At 37.4% G+C, this 22,151-nt stretch overlaps 1 protein-coding gene across 3 annotated transcripts; it reads right to left on the bottom strand.

The window, feature by feature from the left end:
- Nucleotides 1-9,700: 9,700 nt before the first annotated feature.
- Nucleotides 9,701-20,275, bottom strand: LOC146486948 (uncharacterized). Of its 3 annotated transcripts, none has more exons than XM_085090798.1 (3): nucleotides 19,307-20,275; nucleotides 12,172-12,384; nucleotides 9,701-10,754 (listed from the first exon to the last, which is right to left on the bottom strand). In XM_085090798.1, exons 2-3 carry the CDS (start codon nucleotides 12,362-12,364, stop codon nucleotides 9,964-9,966), a joined length of 984 nt encoding a protein of 327 aa, XP_084946924.1. In that variant the 5' UTR covers nucleotides 12,365-12,384; nucleotides 19,307-20,275; the 3' UTR covers nucleotides 9,701-9,963. The 3 variants fall into 3 exon arrangements, with proteins under 3 accessions (XP_084946924.1, XP_084946917.1, XP_084946911.1); XM_085090791.1 differs by lacking the exon at nucleotides 19,307-20,275 and adding an exon at nucleotides 17,974-18,958; XM_085090785.1 differs by lacking the exon at nucleotides 19,307-20,275 and adding an exon at nucleotides 12,834-17,316.
- Between the last annotated feature and the right edge of the window lie 1,876 nt (nucleotides 20,276-22,151).

The raw sequence follows: 22,151 nt of genomic DNA on the forward strand, positions 1-22,151 counted from the left end.
ATGTGGGTTATATCAACAATAGCAGGAGCTGCGGTAGATTAAGGCATATCTAAAAATTGACATAATTACTGCGACAACTTAGTGAATTGTCAGCTAAGTGGGTCGGCTTAAATAAGCAAACGATCTGTATGGCTGTTTCGCATTCATGGCATAACGAAAGCTAATCTTTTTGATGTGTTAACAAGTTAATTTTCAAACAAAAGCTGTGTTTATTGTTTGGCCGGCCAGACAACAAAAGTAATGAACTGGTTAAGATATTGAGCTTCTTCATTAAGACACCTGGGTCTGGCGCCCAGCTCGCAAGCAGCAGGTGGACACGGCCGCGTTGTAAGCGCCTGAAAATTCATGCCGCGCGCAAACGCTGAATCGCTCTTGGCAAAAATTCGAAGCCGAGAAATTTTGTTTAGTAGAAATCAGTATTTTATCATGCCAAAGACTGAATAGGTTTTGTAGTTTTTTAGTGCACGAATTTAGTAATGAATGGAGCCTAATTATTATATTTGAATTGCTCAGGTGGCGTCACCTCAGTTGTAATAATTTATTTGAAACATTTTCTCTCATGAATACGCTGTAGTTAGTCTATAGAATTGAAACAATAAATTCAATGGTATCTATTTTGAAAACATGACCTACTCAAAGAGACTGTTTAAGTCCCCCGTTTGAAGTTAGTTTGAAGAAACGGCTAACGTAAAAAAATATTGATTTGAAGGTGTCATTCCAAATAAACGTCTTGTTGCACCAAACAGCTAATATTTCTTGGTTTAAAAACCAATTTGTAATTGAAAGTGAAAACGTTTTAGGGTGCAAATATCTTGAAAACGTCTTCCGCGATAATAAACGTGGGTGTCTGACAAAGATAGATATCCCCATTCTGCTCAAACTTTTTTTTTTTTTCAGAATATAAATTGCTTCATTTATTTCCCGTGTATTGCCACTTCTTAATTAGAAAACTTGGAGGCCTCTTTAGCTTTAATAATAGTAATAATAATAATAATAATAATAATAATAATAATAATAATAATAATAATAATAATAATAGAAACCTATAAAACAAATTATTGCATGGTAAGCGTTTAAGGATTGAATACCGCAACTATAATAAAAAATAGTCAATGCCAAAGTGTTTTTAGAATTATAGCTGGGATGAACTTATTTTGTACGTGTTTTCTAAGCTAGAAATGCTCACTTTCGTTATGCGCAGAACTAGAGATTATAAAAATTCAAGCTACAAGGAAAAGCTATCCGATTGAATCCGCGTAGATATTATTCATAGCACAGCATAACTTAGCCCCTGCTGAAACCCTTCAGTGCAGATTTTCTTTATAAATAGGTGTTGGCGTGTCTTAACCCTATATACATTTAAATGTGCTATTTCGAGCCATTGTTTTTCATACCCCACTGATTCTCTCCCCGTTTTATGTTTACACACATAGATTGCAATCGCTTTTAGGTTTCTTTTCTTCTTTTTTTGTACTAATCGAAAAAGGTTCTGAACTTTTATCTTTAACAAAACTAAAAACTAAAAAGTACTTACTATAGCAATTACTCCTCTTAAAGTAGGCAGGTGATTGAACTGATAAACAGAGAGCAAATGTTACTCATAGCCCCGGGTAGTGCTTCAATAAGGTGAAGTAAAGTTCTTGTACGTTACTGAAATATAAACAATAATTTATTGTGCAGCCCACGCCGCGAGAGAAAGCCTCTTGCAGTAGCGACCACAAGTGACTTGCGGTGGTGATCGGTTGTTAAGCGGTCACTTTGTTGAAAAGCCGAGTTACAGTTGATATTAGCTTAAAATACCAATGACTAAAACGCGGACATTACCTGTGCAAGACATATTACCTGAGTTAGCCGATGGTAAAACATATATGAGAAAACATCCAGATTTATTTTCCGCAATACAAATCCTTTGTTTGCGCGAGGCCTAAGAATTTGATGCCTTAAATTTTCTGTTGCTTCGATGTTCAGTTCAATATACCCGAACCCAACAGTTAAGTGTTTTGGGAAAGAAATGAGATGTCGTGTTTTTCTAGCCTGATTATGCATTTTCTCATTAAACATGAATATTCTCTGTTTTAAACAAGCTTTGCAGATAGCGATGTCAGAGAGTATGTTGTGAATTCAGTGCTGTTTTGATAAACAGACAAAGAATGCCATAAGCTCAAAGTATGTTATTTTACCCTACACTGCAAAAATAATGTTTGGAACAAGAATTCTTCGAAATTTTAACTGAAACGGAAAATATTAAAATAAAACCTCACAAGACATCGCCCTTCCAACAATTCGCGAATTTAGTTGTCGAAAACGACCTCTATAATATTAAGGAACTAAGTCTAATATCTTTATCATTTACAATGACCTTGAGCGATATCAGAGAATCAAAAATATTTTTTCAGGACAAAATACATCCTATAAGAAAAACGGCTTTCGTTTTGAATGTCATTATTCATTTTTTTCTCAATATACAACGTTGAACGCAATACAAACAACTAATTAACACGTTTTTTTCGACGTATTGTGACCGCTTTCACTGACTTTTGACGCCGAAGAAATGAAAACGCTTTACATTAAAGTTGTTTCCCTGTTTATCAAGCGACATTGAAATGCCAAAAGCGTTAATCAAACTGCTTTGTGTATTATACCGAAAATGTTAACACATGAGAGGATTTTTGTCTTTGATTTTGAGGTACAAACTGCTTTGAGATAAGTTTCTTTTATTTTCGTGTATGGTTGGGTTAAAAACGCCTCCTGATATTCGACGAGCAGCTGTACTTGGTTGCCATTTATTAATCAACTTCTTCAGTATTTCGCATGCTTTTATTTGTTGTCTAAATTTTAAGCTCACGCATGCGACACGCATGCACGTACAAATGGAACCGTTTTATTTTATTTTTATTAGTTATTCCTGATATTTCACATGTTATACGTGCGAGAACTATGATGCCATCTTCGCCGAAAAATGTTCGTTTTACATCCCACTCTCTCTCTCGTGAAAGTGGGCCGAGAAAAGAAAATTGACGAATTTATGAATATATAATCTCAAGCGAACATTGATGAATATATCTTCCCTGTGACAGCCACTCTAAAATGTGTCCTAAAACTTCGTTAGGATCGAGGGTTGAAACACAATAACAATATTTTTCTTGGGAACACCGTGACCTGAAAAGCGAGCTGTCAATGAAATCAGCAACATTTTTTTTTACCTTTTGACAAAATTGGCTCGGTGTGTGGCTAGCAAATGAAGTATGGATTAATGCCTAAAGTGTGGCCATTCAAATGCAGGTGTAGAAGTTCCTAAGATGTCGTTCATTATGCTAGTGTGCAAGGTGATTCGAACTTTTGAGGATTAGATGTGAAATGCTAAATTGATGACGTTAGTTTGATGTGTTAATATCTTATACTACACGGGGTGATTGTAACTTTGCATGAGCGCGTTAAATCCTATAAAGCGTGGACATTCGAATGAAAGATATTGAGCACTAATTAGTTGTGGTAGGTTTCTTTCATTACCCGGTGTACAAAATGGCTGTCAGTACCTTTGAAGTCAGCTAATCAAACTTGCCTAAAGTGTGGTCATTTAAAGAAAAGCGATTGTGTACAGCTTTCATGTGGTGTTGTGTGTGTTTAGGTATTCTAATTTCGAACTTTGCGCTTTGTTTTAAGACGCCACAATCAATTCTACTAAAATTAAAGGAATATGAAGAATATAGGCATATATCTCACTCTTCAATTTGTGCAAAGCCAGAAATTCCACAAGACCGTGTATAATTTGCTTCAAACATCGCTTTACCTTTTAGAAGGATTTTTGTTTTAACTATTAAACTATTTGAATTTTTCACCTGAACATTACGAATTTACGAAAAGATGAATCTTATACTCGGTTCCCGAATTTGCAAGCTGAGGCCGCTGACTTACGAAAATCAGCGTTTAGTTTACTTCTTTCGCCATATAATCAGTTTCTCGCGTGCATGTTTCTAACAAACCTCTTCATGCTAAGTGTGAAATTCTGCGAGACATGATAATTTGCGTTCTTGCAGGCAGGGCGCAGAAAGGAATGGATTCTTTTCTGCGCCCTGCTTGCAGGCGATATTGTTTTGCCTTTTAAAAGAATGTTCGTGTACCGAACTATGAAATTCGGATGAGGATTTTTTAGCAGTTTTTTCAGCTGAATATTAGTAGCAATTTTTGAATGAACCTGAACTTGACGTGGGAGATGGGAAATTTAGGAAAGGGGATCTTAAACCCGGAATTTGTAAGCCGCTTTTGTTACGAAAATAGGGCTCATTTTGCTTCTAACGTATTATAAAAATGATTGTATTCCAGAAAAAAAAACATAAAGGAATATAAACGTTTCTTCGATCGTGCAGGGTATATTTCTTTGTCGTTTGGAAGGATGTTCGTTTTCACTGATTATTTTAGCTGAATATTAGTAGAAGATAGCGAATTTCAGGGAAAGGGATCTTAACAGCAAAAATAAAGAAGTTATTCCCATGTATGTTTCTAGAAAAACTCTTGATACAAAGTAAGAAATTATGCAAGGCATGAATGAATGCAAGGACCTTGATTACTCTGCCTTTTAGAAAAGTGTTAATATTGAGTCTCAAACAATTTGCCTTATTGCTGAATATTTGCAGGAGATAGCAAATTTTAGGGAAAGAAATCTTATATCCCAAAATTTGTAAGCTGGTGGTTTTTTTTTTTTTTTTTTTTTTTTTTTTTTGGGAAAGTCAGGTATATTTTGAATCCTTCATTTGCATCCCTTCGAAAACAATTTAAGCGGTGAATTATCCCACGCCGTGAAAGCTCGAGGTGGTATTTCACTAAAAAGAATGTCTAAGTAATTGCTTTCTTTAAAATAATCGGTGTTGAATGTCAGGCCGTCCCATGACACTAACCCGCTGTGGGCGCAAAGGAGAGAAGTAACAAAGGGTAAACAGACGGTTTACATGTCATCCAGTTTGCGTGTGGCAATTTACTTTGTCACATTTCGTACAACTTTTATGTTTATATATTCATATTCACTTTAATTATCGTCACGAAATGCAAAGCCTTGGAAACGAACTTTCTCAAGGTGTGATTTTTAAGCCTCGATCGTCCCACGTGGCATTTGCAGCCATGTTTTTTGACGAAAACTTTAACTGCCTGCCTTAAAAATACTAATATAATAGTTTGTTTTGCCTTTGTATAGTGAACAGCTGAACGAAAGAGGATCATTAAACAGGCTTTAAACTGGTTCGAAATATAAATAAAATACAATGCATCAAAACCATGAATCCAGACGATTGCTTAAAGTTTTAGGGAATGAGATTGAAAGGAATATAAAAAATCTGCGTTTTGATTAAAATCGAAAAACTACGCAAGCAATCCCACCGAAAATAACGATATCCGCCTCGAAACTTAAAATAACAAAAACAAATGATAAACAAATGAATTAGTAAATGAATATAAATTAGTACTTGGAGAAGGAATGCCTGTTAAATATTCCTCTTTAAAGGTGATGCGGATTTTTCCTCAAATTCCAGGGAAAATGTTGTGAGAAACGAAACTAATGGTGAAAAAGTTTCGATAACCGTAACCCTCAATTCAAGATCTTGGTTTTCCAGTCTTTTGCTGGCGTGTGTTTTAATCGACCACCGCTGAACCTGACAAAGTGTCTCAAGATCACTAAAGTTGCAGCCTAACAAATTTATTCAGTTAAATAAGCCTGATAAGTTGTCCTGCACAGGTTTCCGTTAAACTAAACAAAACTCCGCTCAAGGAAGTGTAATTTTTCTGAGATAATCTGCAGTACAAACGTTGCGTTAAACTGTATATTTTTAGTTTGGAATTTTGTGAACCAGTTTTTTTTTTCTAATATCAGAGTCATCATCGAACCCTGGAACAAAGGGGAGCAAACATGAAATTTAGTTTGTAAAGTTTTAAACCTAATTCAAACCATGACTACGCAAAAATTGTTTTTCGCCGGTAAACACGAGTAATTTTCAAAACGATACACTCTTTCCGTGGCCTTCTAAACAGATATTGCACCGAAACGAGCCCATTGGGTGTTTAAGTTAACGTTATATCCAGAGGTGACCATTTTATTATGCTGTGCACGGTTTTTTTTTTTTCTGCAGTTTTGAGACTGACCAATGAAATCGCCGACTGTAAGATTTCATTTTATGGACTCTAAGGAAAGCTTTTGAGCTCCACCTCTCTCTGGTGCCGTTTATTTATCTTCTACAAGGCTAGTTTGGTTTTGCTGGGGAGTTGGTCGTCCTAATTACTCAGGTCGCCTTTCGGCTAGAAACGTTTTAGCCAAGCTGTATATTGAACTTTGTTTTTCTATAGCAGGGTATTTTCTTCTATTTCATTTGGCTTTTAGTGGATAAAAAAAAAAAACATTTAATCATTCTTCTGTTGAAGGCGCTCAATAATTAATTGTCAAGAAATGCTACTCCTTTAAAATTGCGGGCTTTGGTAGTTAAGTTCTACGTTGGCCTTCCGTTTTCAACAAAAATTATGATGACAAAATTTTACTCAATACACGACTCATAATACTGCAATATTGTCGTCTGGTAGCAATTCCTCGCCATAGAAAACTGTTTGCGTTACTCGAGATTTAAAACAAAACTTCATTCAGCAACGGCAATTTTCTACAAATGATTCAAAATCGAGAAAATTAAGTGTGAGAAATTTCACCCGTTGAAATCATAAACATCAACGGAAAATGGCTACATTTGGAGAGCATTTTGCATTTGAAATAAAATGCGATGAACAATTTAACGGAAGGTCGCGCTTTGTCTCCAGAAAGATCTAACATAATGTTGTTGGGGTCCGGAAACAGAAATCTGCCCAACTTTGACAAAACGCCGTTGCAATGATTAGTTTTGATATCGTACCGTTAAATAAACTCCTGAATACGTACACTCAATGTGTGGCGCCAGTTTCTATTGGTGCAACAAGCGAGCATGTATACTTCTTAAAATCAATTTGCGGTAATAAAATGCGTTTCTTTTTAAAGAACTTTGATTAAATTTTCATCGAGGGTGCTTAAATCGCAGTTTTGTTTTGCGTTATAATTGAATCCTTTTATCATCTTTCTCAAAGCAGGGAAGCTTCGATTCAGTGATTAGAAATTCATTCTATTTTCCGGTGTTTCATTTCAATAGCGAATTATCGTGCATCCGATTCAAGGAAATAAAGAATTTTCGTTCCCCAAAGAGTGCTCATTAACAATTAATGAATAAAATTCACAACAGAGTAAGTACCCTTCTCAGTTACAACTTCATGGCGCCTTCTCTCTGGTTGTCATACGATTGTGGATCAGTTCTAAAGGAAGTCGCAATTTGGTGGGTAATTTTAACACCACCTTGGATCCGAAATCACGTGCAAAAATAATCAAACATGTTCACAATTGCTTCAGCGCCATTTGTTTTCCTTTGTCAAAAGAGGGAAACCACTTTTTTCATTTACAGTTTGCCGGATTTAATGGCTCGGTTCCTTTACGTATTTCCAGTGTTTTGTTATCAGTCTGTCTGATTCATAGAAAAAGAAAAAGAGAGTTAATTATTCCCTGTATTCAAAGCTTAAGAGCGTTTCAGGTTAAAGTTTTTTTTCTGTGCTGAAAAGGAGTGGTTTCATATCCTTCATTTGTAAAAACCGCTCATGTCTAATTAAAAGGTTTAAGGGAATAAAAATTGTTTCTACTTTTGCAGAGAGATAACTAAAGATTCTTCGAAAAAAAACTGCAGTATTGAATGTCTCGTCGTGGTGATATTTTCGTTTCAAAGTCCCTGTATTTTTGGTCATTTTTCGTTGACAGCCGAAAGCGACTAAATAATCAATTCCGGCGTGAAACTGAAAATTACGCCCAAACTCACATTGTACGAATAGACGACAGAAAAATTAAAGATATCTGATTCGGGAGAGATAAACGACACTAATAAAAAGGATAACCAAGCCGCCGTTTCTTCAGTGTTTATGTTGGAAAGCTTTCTTGAGGAGAAAATAATAAATTAATTTAAGATTTCCTCAGAAGAAATTCTCGCTTTGCTTATTTCTTGCCTGTTAATTTGTACGTATAGCTATCTATTAGAGAGCCTCGCAGTTTCACTTTTAAGTTTTGTTCTTGTTTAGTCCTTGTATACTCTCCACCGTAGATCTCAAGGCCCGGAAATCTTGAAAGTTGGATAGAAAAATGTGTTTTCTGAGGCAAAGCGTTTGTGTTTAATACTTTGGCATTATTTTAGGAACACCTGATTCGATTACAACTAGAAGAGAGTGACAAGTCGTGAAACGCTTTTACCGTGTCCAGAAAGGTCGCTGCGTTATGTTTTTCTCCAGTACAACTTTCTTACAGAGGTAAAAATTAAAAAAAAAGAATGTTCTGCCACTCCATCTTAATGGTTCAACCTTCAGCGGTTTGAGAATTTAAATAACAATTAAATTCCAGAAACAACGACAGCGAAACAGGAAAAAAAATAAGGAAATTGTTGAACAAAATCTTCTTCTCCGAATCGCAACCTAAACTTTACATTTGCATTCTAAAACGGTGAATTGCAAATTTATTGAATTCTTTAAGATTCGCTTGAAACCGCGTTAACTAAAGAAAAAGATTTCTACAGCGTGTCGCTTTTTTTCCGTATTCCTCTGGCTGGCTGGCTAAGGACAATCTGCTCAAATTTATTTCACTTTCGTTGGCTGTTTACAGTCTCTAACTCCACCTGTAGATTAATCAAACGCTTTCTGTAGTTTGTCAGGATAATGTGAATATTACATTCTCGGATATTGCCCGCCTAGCGTCTCAGTATAACAAGGCAAGTTGCTTCTTAGCTTCCAGTTTCTTTGTTTCAACTCAACGGCAGCTGTAAACGTCTGTAAAACCGTACCTATTTCAAGCGAAACATGACATTTGATTCACAGACGCGCTAATGTTAGATAACAACTTTCCAAAGAGTTGTGGAACACCGGCTTTTGCCCTTTTGAAGTTATCTTTTCCCGACGATAACAAAAAAAAAATTAAAATCGGCTAGAAATCAGGGTTTTGTGATCAATCGTTGCAACTCGAAGGAGTGGTGTTTAAAAATATTTTGATTTTGAATTCATGATCGATTAATCAAACTTAAGAAAGGCTGCGTTTGGGGTTAGTTACACTCTAAGCGAGTTAGCCTACAGAAGGCAGCTTAAGCTAAATAATGGCCGCGGGGGAAATTCCACTTTTTTCCCTCCATTTTAAAGTGAAAATTATCACCGCACGGCCAGTATTCTTCCTGATTTTAATTAATCTCGCTCAGTAAAATTGGAGTAATCGTTGTAACACGGAAGGGAACTGACGTCCGTGATAAATTTGAGTGTTGAATTTATTAAAAAACATTCATAAATGGTTACGCAAGCCATGTAGTTATAATTTTAAACACACGAAAGCTATAGGTTTTAATAATTGTTGCTAATTGCTTTTAAGTTTAACACTTTTTTCGGCTTACAGCGTTGGCATATCGATTTCTACGCGGTTGAAAAATAAAGTGATATAACAATACAGTAACTTTTCATCGTTATTCCAAAAGAGTAAATTTACAGCGTTGTATGAGCTCAGCCATTTTTAATAAAAGGTTCAAAGCGATTATCGCTATTCTATCGAACTGCAGTACATTTGTGTCCAGCACGTATATAATATCCGTGAATGTAGATTAAAGTACGCAAAGAAAACCAAGCTTGCCTCTAAATTTTCTATTTCATATTGAATCAGTTCAGTTTAACAAACTATGACTGTTGACTGTTATAGTTTCTGGCAGTGAAACACTTCTGCGCCAAGCGCCGCGACAACGATAAATATTTTTGATCTGAATTCGTTAAAAAATATTTACAATACGGAGTGTTATATAACTTCTTACATTCTATTTATTTTCTCCAGTTGAAGTTTATGCGAAGATAGAAAAAGTTGACTATTCACAGTTGACAAAATCAAAAACCGTTCTCAAACTTCTAAGAATCTTTGATCGTCAACTGATCCATTTCATGCGTGTATGCGTGACGCCTGAGATCAACTTTTCGATAGAACGCTCGATCGCATACTTTACATGAAAAAGGTTTGAAACCAGAATGTTTTCGGCTGTGCGTGATGAGGTTGCTTGACTGGCTAAACGCTTTCCCGCATTGCAGGCACTTGTGTGGCTTCTCGCCAGTGTGAATGTAGGTGTGCTTTTTCATGTCCGATTTTTGATGAAACCTCTTTCCGCAGTAGTCGCAGGGGAAAGGCCTTGTATCCGAATGAATAAGCATGTGGGTGGAAAGTGTGGAAGATCGTTTGAACGTCTTGTTGCACTGTTTGCACTCGAATGTTCTCTCATTTGTGTGAATTTTTTTGTGCTGTTCCAAACTCACGGTGTGGCCGAACGTTTTCCCGCAAACGTCACACGCAAACGGACGCCGGCCTGAATGCGATCGTCGCACGTGGACCTCCAAACCGTGCGGTGTACTAAACACCTTTTTGCAGTTAAGACAATCAAAAGTTTCACCATTGTATGCGTTTTCCGATTTCTTCTTTTCGCTTGCGTCCGGCTGTGGCCCCACACGTGTAAACACCTTGGATTCGCCTGTCATGCGCGAAAACTGATTTCCAAAGAATGATGACTGCCAAAAAGGAAACGCGGAAAATCTTCGCTCCGTCAGGAATGGCTGAAGAGGCGGAAAACGCACAAAAGGAGGCAGAAGGAACGGGTTGAGGGCGTCCGGCATAAATTGGGCTGGAAAACGAGGAAGATAAGGTCTAACATCTAAGAGATAAGAAAAAAACAATGCGTTAGCTATAGTTAGCGAATCGTTTTAATTTTCTATAGCACATCGCTCATACGAAATTCGAAAGAAGAAGGTTTCTACTTTTCTATTTCTAGTGATTGTTAATAACTTTGCTAAGCGAGAAAATTTCGTGATTTGCAACCAGGTTGCAGCAAATAAAGAATCTAAAAGTGCTTTCGGAAGGGCTATTCAAATACAAAGATTTCATAAATTTTTAAAATCATAGAAGAACCGGGCAATCTGCGTACTTAATGACTTTTCCTCTTTAGGTGTTTATAGAGTGTTTGCGTTGCAAAATACGACTGTAAGATTCGCTTGGAGAGCGCTTTTGTTTATTCCTTTTTAGTCGAGCCTTCTCCAATTCAAGAAAGGCAAGTGAAGATTCACTTAAATTAAAACCCTTTGTAGATGCCGCTTCATTTGTGATATAAAATGGTGTTTTTAGTTCTGATTGAAGACGAACAAATCAGCCAAATTGTAACAATGCGCAAAAGAGAGTGTAAAAGAAATCGCTTTGTGTGGAATTTCCTCTAAATAAGAGGCGTAATTAAGCTTCTGTGTCGATTAATATGAACGGAAAAATAAAACCAGTACTAAGACGAATTCGCTTCCCCTTCCTCCGGCTTTTTCGCGGGTTTTCTTTCCGTTTTTGGCGGTTATAAGCTCTCTGCTTCAATTTAATTTACAAAGACAATTCTTTAGGTGGCGCGAGCTTAGTTTGTCATTTTTAATAAACCCGACACTGATCCAAATATATACACTATTTGAACAATCAAGCTCCAGCGGGTTAAACATACAGCCTTTGAGCTATTGTTAGGGATTTCTTCTGGTTAATTAATCTTTATTTAGTTGTCACTGTCTTGTGGTTGTATGAACTCTGAGAACCAACATAAATAACGTTTTGATCTCGCACGCGATTGGTAATCTCATAAGATGCCGTGCGCACGGTTTTACGCCATTTAGAGTGGTTTGTTTGCAGATTTAAAATCTTTTCTATGATTGAGCCGTGAAAATACGCGCTATTTACACGCAGAGTCTATAGGCTAGCGGAATCATTTCCTGCATGCGTTATTACGCCAATTCGCAAGTTCTGATTTCCGAAATTAAAATGAAACTTCGAAAGCCAAGGAGTTGGCATATTTAAATTTCCACTAGTAGGCATTTCTGTAATTTTCCCGCGCGTTGAAACCAAGCTTGCTTTACGCTACAATTTTCATTGCTGATTTAAGACAATATTCGATTCTCAATTTCAGCAGTGAGAATGGAAAGTAACGCCTAATGTGGTACAAATATTTTTGCTCTGATTGCCAATATAAACGCATTCATGAATTTGCCAGAAAAAAACAAATCGTCTACATTCAATACTACGTTCAAGAAAAAAAAAAGAATAATCACCGTTTGTAGAAAGCGCAGTTGGTCCCAAGACCGTGAAATTGGGCCTGTATGGATCGGTTGTTCTCAACTCTGAGAAAGTCTTCTGCTTTTTTGTCGACTTGTCTGGGGCGAACAAGTTCTCAATGTCGAACGGACGATTCGACGAAGACGAGGGGGATTTCGTTTCCTTCACATCTTGTTCTTCTTGCGCCATTTCGCTATCGGCTGTTGGCTCTGGAGTGAAGAAACAGGAGTACCATAAGTTACTTTGTGCGTGTTTTAACTATCACGGCCCCAGAGATGGCGAATTCAAATTCAAAGTGTTTGAAATGGCCCAAATCTGGCCGTTTTCAGCTGGCATGGAGCGTTGTACGTTTGCATTCAACCTCAGCAAAAATTATTACAAATGGTGCCGCAAGTTAAAGTGAACGCGGAAGAATTTAAAGAAAGCTCCGATTTAATCAATCCGAGACACGTATTCTTCAGCAAGCTTATTAGAATCTCACGTTTTTGTAAAATCAGTCTTGCGGATAGGATGGGCAGCTAAACCAGAGCGACTTTAATATAAAGCTTAAAAAAAATTCTGATGCCTCCCCGCGAGCGATTCAAACTGAATAAGGAAATAAATCATTGCTAATGCAGAACAAAAATTCGTTTAAAAGAGCAACTTCGTAGGACCTTACCATTTTCATGCATTAATTCAGCATCTGGGGGATCTTGCGATTCCGTAGAAGTTGGTATTGCGCCCCGCTTTTTAACCAAGAAAGATTTTGGCATCTTTTCAATCTCGCTTGCCGGAGCTTCGATTGAACCTCAGCGAAATCTGAGCGATGTCTCGATTGAACGAACTACTGCAAGCCGGTCGTTTTATAATAAAGGCATTTTTGGATGTGACGGGTTTTTAAGACTATCACGAACAAAACCCAGCCCCCATCCATCTGGCAGGTGAACACCATAGCAACAAGGACCGGTCACGCATGCGTGCAACACAGGTGTGGGGAAATTTACAACAAGCTAGACTGGGGTGATCGTATGATGGGCTAAAACGAGATTTAGCTTGCCGTGTTTCATCGGCGGCCGAGCACAGAAAAACATCGTCATTACTGGAGTAATCAAACAATTCAAATCATTCCCTGTCATCTGCGAGGGTTATCTGGCGCCGGAATTTCTTTTTTTGACAATTTAATAGGGAGGGGAGGGGTGGGCAATAAAGGAGAGCACAGCTCGATACAGCTTTTCGTCATTTGCCTGACTGACATGGCGCCGTGTCGGGGAAGAGCTGTGTTATCATCAACTTTCGCTGCGTTTCGTTACTGGGGGTGCGCACTTCTTCAACCAGTTGCACTCCCGCACACACCCTTGTATTCAACCAGAGGAGAAAAAAAAATAGAAACTTTTAAGGTTTACTGTTTTTGTCACATACATTATTAATGCCGCAATCAATCAGGTTATTGATCTCTGTATGTCCGTGGAGAAGACGCGTATGACGGTTATTGGATCGCAAAATAAACGGACAGCATATGGTTCGATCGATTTTACACGTCGGTGACGATTTCAGGCGCTTTTATCCACAGGGAAACAAACGAGAAGAGTCTAATTAGAGGCGGCGTGGGAGATGATCGGGATCTATTAACAGGTGCATACAGAATTGCCTTACTGATATTTAATCGAATTAACTGCAATGATTAATGGTGCGCACCGAATCAACCTCATTTCTGTAAAGACTTGTTTTCGATTCGTTGCTAAGTTGTACGAAGTGACGATTATATTTAGAAGTATTTACTCGGCCTAAAATCCCGACAGGATATGGTTTGTTTGCAATCATTTGTGGCGGGCCTAATTCCCGTCTTGCGTTAATGACACTGTGATAATATCGATCAGTAAAGGAAGTGAGAATTGTGCGTGCACAAGTCCTACATTACCGCGGTTGGTCGAACCGTGTTAAAGAAAATCTATTCCGAATTCCACACACAAAAAAATAACAAAATAAAACAAAACATCGCATCGCCTTCGTTGAAGTATATTCTTAAAATTAAAAAAAATAATCATAATCATAATAATACATTTCTTCAAAATAGCTAACGAATGCAAATTAAAGCAGGTTTTTCTTAAGAACTTGCGAATTCCAAGTGCTCTATATGTCATGAAACAGATTCGTAATTGATTTCAGATTTAGCGGGAGAGAGCTTTTTAAGGACATCCATTAGCACCAAATGTAAATCTCCGTTCCATTGTCTTGTCGTTGTGATTTGCTTGCTGTCAGAGTGGACCGAAAAGCATGATTAATGAACGGAAAAATGCTTTAAGCTAGTGCCCATCGAAGCGTTCGCGAACTTTCCCAAGTGCTAATCTTGTGAACTAATAGCATCGTTGGTTTATTTTCGCGGGCACTGAGTAATGCACTGCGAGGAGTCTAAATTATCTTCGGAAGTGAACGTTTCTCTAGATTTTTAATCAGTTCATTGAGACTAAACTGCGCAGACTTTTAATTTGAGCTTTTGGCGATTAAAAGCGGGTGCCGCCATAAATAGTCTGATATCGTTTCGTCAGCTCGCAATTCAACAGAAAATTGGTTGGCGGGTCGCCTTGGACAGTTTCTTTGACCACAATTGTGTCGCTGTTAAACAACTGTTTCTTTCTTTGCCACTGGTAATTGTAGACTTCTTTCGAATTATTAACGAAAGACCCCCAGGGAAAATTACCTCAAAATGAATAAAAGGAGTTATTGTTTTAAATGGAAGCACGGGGTAGGCCATTCTTTGATTGAACGAATGATGAATTAATATTTGGGTAATAAGAGAAATTGTCGTGGCTCAAACAATTTCAAAGCTAAAAGCACTTAAGCTACTTAACAAGACTAAAAACCAAACAAGATGCAATCTAGATGGACCAAAGTTCATATGTGTTCCTTTTTTAATGGTTACCTTCGCGAAAAAAAACTACAGGAATAGCGATTTCGCTGCGGAATAAAACGCATAAGCGAAAGGTGTCTTTGAATTGGAGACGCTGAGATAAAGCCCTCTTCTCGTGCACTCATTAATGCAAATATTCAAATAAAACAATGAATAAAATATGGTTGCGAGTAAACCTCTAACACTTCTTTTATATAGACTCCCCGCGTAACATCCAGGTTGCGGTGTTTAAAACTGAAATTAACAATGAGCTACACAGAGCGAGCAGTAATCGTTAAACAAAAAAATAGATCCCCTGATGTTTTTTTCGTAGCGTAGTCAAAACTTTTTATCAGGAGGAAAGATGTTGAATTTCTAACTATCACCAGATCATGACAATTCGCGTTTTAGTGCTTTGTTTTCGAAAACTATGGCTAACAGTCTGCTTTTAAATGCCACTTTGTAAAGAGTTATTGTAAGGTTTTAAATAAATTGCTAGAAAGCCTGGATCAGTTGAGGTGCAAGTTGCGTATTTGTATTTTATTTTTTATTTTATTTTTCAGGAATAATTAATATAAAGCTTCGTGCATATTATTCAAAATTTCAGCTACCGTACTTTACAACAAGTAAACTGTTTTCCCTTTCTCGTTAATGAAATTCTTTTTTATTCAGAATGTATTTTTGAAAAGCGTTTATAATTCGAAATTATGAAAACCTCCGTGAAAATACACAAGACAAGCTTCTTGAAGTAAGTTCCTCGAGGTTAAATTTTAAGGTTTTCTCTACCGAAATCAGCCTCGAAATACTCATTGGGAGTCATTTCTTGAACCCCTGCCTCTCTCGCTGTGCGGAGCAAGTTCTCGAATAAATGTTAAAGCGTCTTATCTTTTATTTTTTATCTAAATAACCGTTCGCGTTGCCCTAAACAGTAGGATAATTAACAGTTTTTTTGTGAAATTTCTAATTCGACAATGTGGGCGGCAGCTGGTTCGAGAACATGAAAACACCATTCAACTGCGATAAGATATACGTGCTACGAATATGAATTGTCCGCGTCACTCCGTTTATCTTCCCTACCTTTCTTGCCACGATAAATCAGTTGTATTTTAAAAATGAAAATTGAACGTCAATCTCGACTTGAATAAGAACAGCGTTCACCAATAAATAAACTCATGAATTTTATTTCTAACTCTTTTTGTGAGGCGTGTGTATCACCCACAAAGCTTCTTTATGAAGTATAATGAAAATACGGAGTGTTACATTTTCACTTTCTATCTTCTTAAAATTTGGACGGATTCGCTACAATAGTTCGCATCGTTGTTCCGTGTATGTCTGCAAGTCACACTTCAAATTTACTGTACTTTTTAACGGCTGGTCAAAGTATTAGTTTGAAAATAATATAGCTTTAATTATTAAGCAGGAAAAAAAAGCAAGCTGTCAGTTTGCGTTGCATGAAGCTTATACAAAACTATTCTACATTCTGGGAGAATTCAAATGAACGGATAAAAACAAACGTTAAGTTTGTTAAGCAAATAAGCTAACTGTAATGAACCCAGGATGAAGAAGTAATTTGCGGCTTTCTTCCTAACCTGCCAGCCTGTGTTAGATTTAGCCACCCCCAACCGAACCGAAGATTCTTACAAAAAAAAAAACGCCAGACTAAAAAAACGGTCACTAAAGCACAGAGCAAATCACAATTTTCACCAGTATCTTTATTGCGTTTTATGATTTATTTCCTTGTTTTAAGAGCGAGGAAATGTTTTAAGCCGCTCGCCAACGCAATTCACAACTGATCCTTTTTAGAATTTAAGTTACGCATGCCTAATCTGTGAAAGTCGAACTGTATTTCCACAACGTTTCTAGCTCGTGCACATTCTAGCAACTACGACAAGGAACGAAAATGTACAAAACGTCTCGATTCTAACCCTCAAGGAATCGGTTAAGGCAAGGCTGTTCACCTATAGCCTATTTTTAGTGTCTTGTGACTTAGCGGAAATACACGCTATATTAGCCATGTAGCGATTTACTGAGGATCTTGATTTCGCAACGCAGCAGTTTCGTGCACGAAAATTAAAATATAAATTCTAAACGCCACAATGTTCTGTTCCGTCTTCATAAAGGTGTAATTGAAAGGATAACTTTCTCAAATTTTCCGTCGTAAATTCAGTGAGCCGCTTATTATCGTCTGGCAGAGGATTTAACTTGTTAGGATAATAGCACTGAAGAAAACTCCTTTCCTTTACTAATGTTAGGTAAAGATAGCTTAAATAAAAACCCTTATATTTCAGGGATTGAAAAACATACTAAGCCGTGAAAACGTTCAACGTACTCGCTGGCGTTGGTAAAATTAAAATCAAGCCAATTTCAGTTTTGCCACTGTAAAAGCCGATCGTAAAACAATAGGACCTGAAATGAAATGCAATGAAATTAGCAAGCTTGACATCCAGTTCAAAGATTCTACAATTTCTTGAGAAAGCTTTCGGCAAGTCAGCTGCAAGCTTGTTATAAATAAATATTATGGGAAATTTATCAGGCAAGATACAGCACGCTTTATTATTCTCACCTCGCTGGAACACCGTCGTTTTCTAATTTAAATTTTCTCATGGTATACAGGAACTGAAAAAGCTAACTAACTTGAACATCTGTGTATCAGTTGAGAATTGTGCTCCGGGCATCTTTTAAGCAACGAATATATTACTATTGAATAACACACGTTTGTATTTTGCAGAGTTAAGATACAAAATCTACATCACGATTTAGAATTTGCACGGTTCAATATAAGCTAGTGAAACGCGATAAGCGAGCATGTTACTTAAAAAGAAGACTATAAATGGCCGGTTACACTGTATTTGAAGATTAATTTTTGGCAAAATAAACGCTTGGAATTAACAGACAGAAAGAAAAAGTAGGGCATAAAACCTGATCTACTGACCGGAATAAATGTAGCCTTGTAGTTTCATCACTGGATATGTATGGTCTCACCCTTGGCGGCCGTGGCAGCGCTAGCTAGAAGCCTAAAAACTCAATTACATGCAAGATGGTGTAAACGGGCTCTCTATAGACACGCCAAATACAGTATTGGTAGAGTATTAAAGTGAGCAGGACTTCGAAATCTGTCTGTCGTTAAAACTCAGATAAGAAATATTCCATGATTTTCGATTCGTTCACGCGCCCATTACCAATAAAAGGTCACAGTTTTAGCGGATCACGATTCACTATTTCGGATCAACCGAGATAGTTTCTTGTACGGCTTTTCGGCGCCACATTTGTAAGTCATCTTGTAATATCTCTCGGCGCCCTGAATATTACGTCGTTTAGTTAATATGCTTTTAACTGGGGCCTCCGGGGTAAGTGAATACTTGATGCCTGCCCGTGTTTTCCAAATGAACCATTAATGTTATCTGCTAATGATATGTCTTTACTGCGAAGTATAAAGCGCGCGCGGCGTGGGCCATTTAGTTCCGCGCCAGTGATCACCAAACCAAATCAATACTGAAGCCTGAAAGGGGCGCACGCTACGAGTCGAAAGCATGCATTGCGCACTCACTGAATATTTTTCTGTGATAAACAACACAGTTTTTGCTCAGTTTAGTTGCAAAGAAACAAGAAATTGTTCCTAGATTTTCTTCGGGCCTTCCCAATCCCTGAATTTGTTTCAAGGAGCTGAACAGTTATAAACAGAAAACATACTGCCACGACATTAATTCCTAACGGGAGTTTTTTGCACAAAGATTGTGAATCATGCATGGTGTAGCTAAGCAAACATATGCATTTTAACATATTCCATGCTATCATACTGTCATCGAGAAAAACTTTTAATGGCTTCACTTCGGTTGAATTTCTGTTAACTCTATGTGATCGCTTTTGCAGTTAGTCTTTCTCGTGGTACCTACAGATGCAAAATAATTACAGTAGCTATTCCTAGGAAACGTTACAATCAATAAATTGCTTATTTACTAGCGTTATAATGACTGACTTACTCTCTTCGTAGGTAGCTGTACTCAGTGAACAAGATGATCGGAAATGTGCCGAAGAGATCGATCCAAATGCATTTTTTGCCCAAAGTTTTTAAAAGCTGAAAAAACAAGGTCCAAAAACCCTTCAATGTTAAAGCCAGAGTTCTGTGATTAACAGTGGCCTGTTGAAACTGGAAGACTGTCAATATCACGGACTCAAAATTTATTGTGTACTAATAGGCTCAAAACATTTTGCACCCAAACAAACCCTCAAAAGCATTATTTTGAATTAATGCACTCGGTACTTACTTTTCAAGCTCTGATGTATTCCTTTTTGTCCCCCAGAAGAAGTTTCAGTACATATTGAAAGGTTCTGACTAAAACACCGGGTACCAAAAGAGTAACCGGGAAAAATACAGGCCCATTACAGTGGTGTGACTAATTACTGAGAAGGCGGCTAGAACTGTATCAGTCAAGAACTTAGCGCAGTAGCTAGCCGGCTCAGGCAAAAACTCACTCAGCGAACTGGGACGGAGGCCGAAGTCGAAGCAGAATACATAAATGACGCGAATTCAAAAAAAAGCCGAACGGGTTAATGACATCGTCCGTGCATTCATTAACGACTCCTTCGCAATGAATCGCAGTTGACCAAATGTGGAGTCGCATTTTTGATTTTAACACGGCCAGTGCTATCAGCATGCGGTTGTGATAGCGGTTGCTTTTGGCGAACGATAACATTGTAGTTGTAACAGTGTGTTTTCGCGGGGAAATCATTTCGCTGCTCGGAGGACGGTCACTGCACAGAACAGGTGCTGAAAGTGATATTAAACAACTCACAGATTTGCTGATTTCCCTCAGTGGAACACGTATAAGAATAATTCTTTTTTCATAAAACGTGATTTATGCTACAGCTTTGATGTATATTGAGCCGATAAGCGCGGTGAACTCTGCAGCATTCAGCCTAGTTTGTACGTAACGTTGCGATGAATAACACTTTTGCGACAAAAATATTCATTCGTGTGTGTGCCTGTGTGCACAGATAATAAGTACGTAAAATAAGGATTTGGCTCTCCAGCGGATTAATGCGTGTTCCCGTTTTATATGACAATGCATTAGCTACGAAAAAATAATGGATTTTGCTTTTATGAAACGAACTGAATCCGGTAATTGATATCTGGGGAGTGAAGGGCCCGCACGCGGAAATGGGATTGAAGATTTGAAATCACAAATTTCCGTCGAAAACCGCAACGAATCAAAGCTTTATTGCAAATAGAAAAGAAAAGCGCATATCAGCCAATTCAAATGTACACATATCTTTTGCAGAATCGCCAGAAAAACTCAACTTATCTGATCCGAGAGAGAGATAAAGAATGACGTGCGTGCCGTAAGCGCTTGATGCATTTAATGCCACTAGTTTATTAACTCAAGTGATCCAGTCCACTTTATGATTTATGGCATCCACCTGTCAAATGAAGAGGATATCGTCCACTTTGCGTCGCGTTAAGTAGAACAGTATTTTGATTTGCGTGTGTGCCTCAAGAGTTTCACATTTCCATAAATAAATTAGTGAGCGCAAGAGAGCATATCGTTTAATCCTCAGTTTTCTTTTACCTACTACAAAGCGCTTGAAAAGAACGGTATACAGTATTATTGTTTTGAATGCACAAGGACATTTGAAATGCTCTTCTTAATCATCGTTGCAGGGCGGATATCGAGGAGGAAGGGAAAACGACAAAGTGAATAGAAGGAGTGATACATTATTGGCCCTGAAATACACGGAAGCCCCGGCCGAAATTTCAATTGTGGGCTACAATTAATTAGTGGTGGTTAACACATTTTTCAATCTCTTTCTTTCATTGATTTTAATTTTGTCATTTTCATAGCAGATGCTGTGGTTATTTCGATAAGAAATAATAATAGAAAAAAATATTTCATAACTTTCTTTCTTTTTTTTTTTCTGACGACCACTTTAAATGCAGATCAGCAGTTTGAAAATAAAGCCTTTTAAAAACCAAAGCCATTTAAATGGAAAAACCATTTAACTAAAAAAAACTCCTAATTTAAGATGATGCTTAATGCTAAATTCTGTTTTTCAATAGCTTTCGCTTTGAGTTTAAAACCTCGGGCCTTTTGCACTCAAGCTAATGTTGTTTGGTTTCCGTTCGGCTCATTAAGCTACTCCTTTTCACAGACCATCAACAGATGAAAGCAAGAGCTGAACAATAAGCTTAAAAGAGCAAACCCACTCACCAGCTTGGCTTCGGAAAGAGCGTGTTCAGGGCCTCTCAGACAGTGATCAACGAACGAAAAGTTGTTTTAATTTGAACAGTTTTAATTGAATTCTAAAACGCGAACTCAAAAGTATATTTTGAAAACTACAGGTTGAGCAGATGTTGAGTCTTCAAACAATGAAACAGCACAAATCTGATCTTTGATTTAGCGCCTAGTGTTTCTACATTCAAACCAATTTGTTTCAGAAAAAGCGTTAACAGATAAATTGAATCACAAAGATAAATTCTCGAGGTTTTCCATTATTGTACGATAGACTAAGAAAAAGAATTAATTTCGGCGTTTTTTCAACGTGTTATTAAACTTGAGTGGGCACAATTATCGCAACTTTTTGTATGTTTGTTCATTCATATTCGTTTGAAACAACAATGGTTACAAATAACACAATAGAACTTGTAGGCAAAATCTCGGTGGTTGCCTAAGATTTGTTTTAAGGCAGTTACAATTTACACAAACTCCGCGGGAAACACGAGCTAAAAATGTTTGCTGCGTTGAAAAAAGCAAACAGAGTTTGAAACTTTTCAATTAAGCTTGCTAAGCAAATTCGGAAACAGCACAATGTATGGTTATGAATTGCTTGCTCAAAGACCGTTATACCAGACTAATTTCCTCAACCTACTATAGTCTGATACAGTGTAATTAAGGCAGAATGGGGAAGCCAGATTTTTTAAACATTGTTTGACAAAGATGCTTTAGATTAGTTACAATTTAGATCTTGGATTTCGAAGAAGAAAATAAAAGCTTACTGTTAAGCAACGGGTTGAGGTCACATAAAATTGCGACCGTGTGTTGAATGTGACCAATAAATTGAGCCAAGCAACTCGACAAGTCAAGGTGAAGTGATTCTAATTTATGTTTCGTGATA

The sequence above is a fragment of the Pavona decussata genome, unplaced genomic scaffold (genome assembly GCF_977016875.1).
Source record: "Pavona decussata unplaced genomic scaffold, jaPavDecu1.1 SCAFFOLD_19, whole genome shotgun sequence".
NCBI lineage: Eukaryota > Metazoa > Cnidaria > Anthozoa > Scleractinia > Agariciidae > Pavona > Pavona decussata.

Excerpts from the sequence above, each read along its gene's own strand:
- LOC146486948 (XM_085090785.1), bottom strand. The coding sequence starts at position 12,927 with ATGCCAAAATCTTTCTTGGTTAAAAAGCGGGGCGCAATACCAACTTCT. Across the intron at positions 12,385-12,833 it reads TGAATTAATGCATGAAAATG|AGCCAACAGCCGATAGCGAA; the intron begins GTAAGGTCCTAC and ends TCTTCACTCCAG. Across the intron at positions 10,755-12,171 it reads AACTGCGCTTTCTACAAACG|ATGTTAGACCTTATCTTCCT; the intron begins GTGATTATTCTT and ends CTTATCTCTTAG.